The 3,560-nt window shown below is 41.6% G+C and overlaps 1 protein-coding gene across 1 annotated transcript in view; it reads right to left on the bottom strand.

The window, feature by feature from the left end:
* The window catches only part of znf800b (zinc finger protein 800b), a 6,193-nt gene that overhangs the window by 1,572 nt on the left and 1,061 nt on the right, over positions 1–3,560 (bottom strand). The window contains exon 2 of the mRNA XM_010790041.1: positions 2,043–2,138. Coding sequence (XP_010788343.1) covers positions 2,043–2,138 — 96 coding nt within the window. The remainder of the gene's footprint in view (positions 1–2,042; positions 2,139–3,560) is intronic.

The raw sequence follows: 3,560 nt of genomic DNA, 5'->3' as shown, positions 1-3,560 counted from the left end.
AAGGAAATGAGTTTAAACGTTAAGTCATGTAGTTGTTTGAAAGATGTCTGTAATAATAATAATAATAAAGCGCTTATTAAAATAGCACTTTTCATACAACACATGCAGCTCAAAGTTAAACACAAACAACAAGAAATTCCCCTCAGATTATTTGTTAAGAACTTTTAAAAGGTACATGCAGCAAAATATAACATTTTATCAGGTTAATAGACACAAGGAGGTCAAATGTATGATAATAAAAATAAAGTAAAATAAATAATGGTTTCTCTCGGACAGATAAGACACAAGCCTGAACCGAGTCGATGCAACATTATGAAATATAAAACCCCATAAAACAAAGTGAACATATAGGTTCAACAGAAATACAAATAAAAAGATTAAGACCTATAAAATAAATAAAACAATAGGCGCTTTCACACCGGAGTACTTTTCCCAGTATAGTTCTGACAGTTCTTGAAATGTTACGTTCACACCAAAAAAATCCGGAACTAAAATTAGTTCATGAGAACCTTTCCACCCCCTTTTCAGTCCCTGCTAGAGAGCAGGGACTTTCATGGGAGAAAAGGGTTCCCATTTCTGATTGGCTGGGCGGATTGCAAACCACGCCCCGTAAAACTCCCCAAACTTTTTGTGAAGCCGCCATTTTATTTGTTGGATTTAGCATTATTAGCATTAGCATTAGTCCAGCGCACCAACGGAGAGAGAATAACTTATGGCAACACAAAAGAAAACATGGGAGCGGTGGAGTGATGAGGAGGTGTCGGCGTTCTGGCGATTTACTCGGAAGGCGTCTACTGAAGCCAGTGCCCAACTCCGGGGACTTCGGGTGGCAGTGTACGCCGTGAAGTTGTTTGCGGCCTGCCAGTAAACCCAAAGCAGAAGAAGAAGAAGTGACGTCAGCGGCTTCATTTGCCTAATCCACCCTCAGGGAACTTATTCCGGTGTGAACGCGATCTGTACTTAGTTCATGAGAACTAAAGAGTTCTCATGAACTAAGTACGGGGAACTAAGTACGGCAAAGTACTTGGTGTGAAAGCGCCTATTATAACGGTAGGTAAATAATAAAGAATAAAATAACATTTAAAGGGGGGGGGGGGGTGCTAATAAAAAGCTAATCTAAAAAGATGTGTCTTCAGCTGGCGTTTAAAAATGTCCACTGATGTCATGTGACAGGCTCATAAAGTGCACTGAACATCGAAACACTTCAATACAACAAGCCTTTTAAGTTGTAAATTCTAGTTGATACAGCTTAAATATGAACGAGAAAAAGGTCTGTAAACTCTGGGCATAATATAATCTTATGTGATCTGAGAAAACAGAACAAAACTGTAGGCTGAAATCCAGCATGTACGAATCGACCGTTTTGCCAGTGAATATTTAAGCTTCATCAGTCACTCTACAGATGATAATTGCTTTTTTTGGCTGCTCAGTGATGCGATTTTCATATTTTAGCAGCATTTGGCTGGTGCTAATTTTCTCTCCTTCCTGTGGTGTCAATTGGCCCCGTCACTACAGAACCGCTGTGACATTTAAAAAAAGGACTGCCATGACGATTGCTTTGTGCCACTTTTGCGTCACCGCTGTCATCAGCTCCACGTTTTCCGTCATCGCCGTCTGACTCACACGTTCAATTTCCATTCAGTTTGTCCACGTGGATGTTTTCAGCGCTTTGTTGGAGATGTGACTCATATTTGAAGCAACAAATAGAGCACTTTTGTCTGAGTGGTATCGTGTATTGTTATCTGTTTAGTATTTCACTCACACATGAGTAGCATTGAGTCACCTGGAGTTGAGCTGCAGTTAATGCAAAGTACTTCCACTATTTTACATTCTTAAACGCTCCCCAGCGGAAAGAGACAGACTGCCACAATTATACTCTATTCGAAATTGGTCTACATTGAACACATTCTTTTTCTTACTCATTTTCTTGGTGGTTCATTTCTTTTTTTTATATATTGCAAGACATAAAGACACAGGACGTGTAATTCTGCCATCTGGAAAAACATTTGCACTGTGCCCGCGCCATAAACAAACACACAAACCTGAACGGAAGCATTCAATTATCTGCTGGATCCCTGACTTGGAGGTCTGCAGAGGCTGCTGGAGCAGAGGAGGATCTCCGGGCTCCGCACACAGGCCTGGAGAGAGAGGGGGGGGGGGATGTATTTGATCAAATCCGGCATGTAATTACATCAGTAAGACAGACTCAGAGAAACACTCCATCACCTGCTACGACACAGAGGGTATATTGCAGTGTGGTTAAAGGCTACGCACAATCACTGTCAGGCAATGAGGTCTGAATGAGACCGTGGTTCACTCTGACCTCATTACCTCCATCAACACACACACACACACACACACACACACACACACACACACACACACACACACACACACACACCCCAACAGCTTGGGTTTCACACAGTTTCACTTTATCAGCTAAAACTAATAAGGAATATGAACCAGCATGAAATTAATTTAAGTGTATTTGGAAAATGTTCAGCCAATCCACATTCTACGATTCACTGAGTTGCTCTTATGGTTTCATCTCCATCATAAACATTAGAAAAACACATTTTTGAATGGAGGGGATCCTGTTACGGTGTTTTTACTAATAGGTCCAAACTATTGTATTTTTCCTTTGTAAAAAATAAAGCTGTTGGTTCCTGTATAATTGATGGTAGTCGCCTGAGACTCCACGATCCACAATAGGTATTAAGATGGATTGCGGGAGTCGAAGTGCTCTCATTCTAGCGTTTTTCACGTTTTTTAAAATTATTCCAGCCACTTGGCTTTTACATCAATACGACGACTGTATGCCCGTTGCAATGAGAAGTAATCAGAGAGCAGCGAGAGCCGACCAATTACTCTCACAAACACCAGCGAACACCCTGTAATCACTTCAGAGGCTGAGGTTTAATTTCTCATTATTTTAAAAGAAGGGGACTGGAGGAAAGGAAAGGGCATTTTGAAACACTGTCAATGTTTCTAGCTGTGGCAAAGATCCACGTTTTGTTTATTACTCTGTTTTGTTTTTGATATTTATTTTTTGTTCTATGGAAGATCAAGTTACTTCTGGTCAGATAACAACACTATAAGGGGAAACACACAAACACCCACATTCATACTGCAGGGGAAGTAGAGCAGCTTGGCAATGTGTGTGTGTGTGTGTGTGTGTGTGTGTGTGTGTGTGTGTGTGTGTGTGTGTGTGTGTGTGTGTGTGTGTGTGTGGTAACTATAAACTAAATGCAAGTAGAACCAAAACCAAAATAGAGTATTTTATTGTATCAATGTGTGTGTGTGTGTGTGTGTGTGTGTGTGTGTGTGTGTGTGTGTGTGTGTGTGTGTGTGAGTGAGACACAGGAAGACACGCCCACAAAGACGCAGACACAGAAAAAGACCAAGAAAAGTGACTGACAACTGTGTGAGTGAGTTTGACAGAGAGAGCGATGGAGATTATGTGTTAACGTGTGACAGAATGAGTTTTCCCCGTGCCCCTCCCCCCACGCCGCGGCTAGGCTAGCTGCTATAGTTCCAGCGGGGCAGGTCAGTGACCCGCC

This window comes from Notothenia coriiceps, unplaced genomic scaffold (assembly GCF_000735185.1).
Source record: "Notothenia coriiceps isolate Sejong01 unplaced genomic scaffold, NC01 NC01_scaffold00033693, whole genome shotgun sequence".
Classification (NCBI taxonomy): domain Eukaryota; kingdom Metazoa; phylum Chordata; class Actinopteri; order Perciformes; family Nototheniidae; genus Notothenia; species Notothenia coriiceps.
Note: the sequence above shows the minus strand (reverse complement) of the source record. Positions and strands in the feature narration are given on the sequence as shown.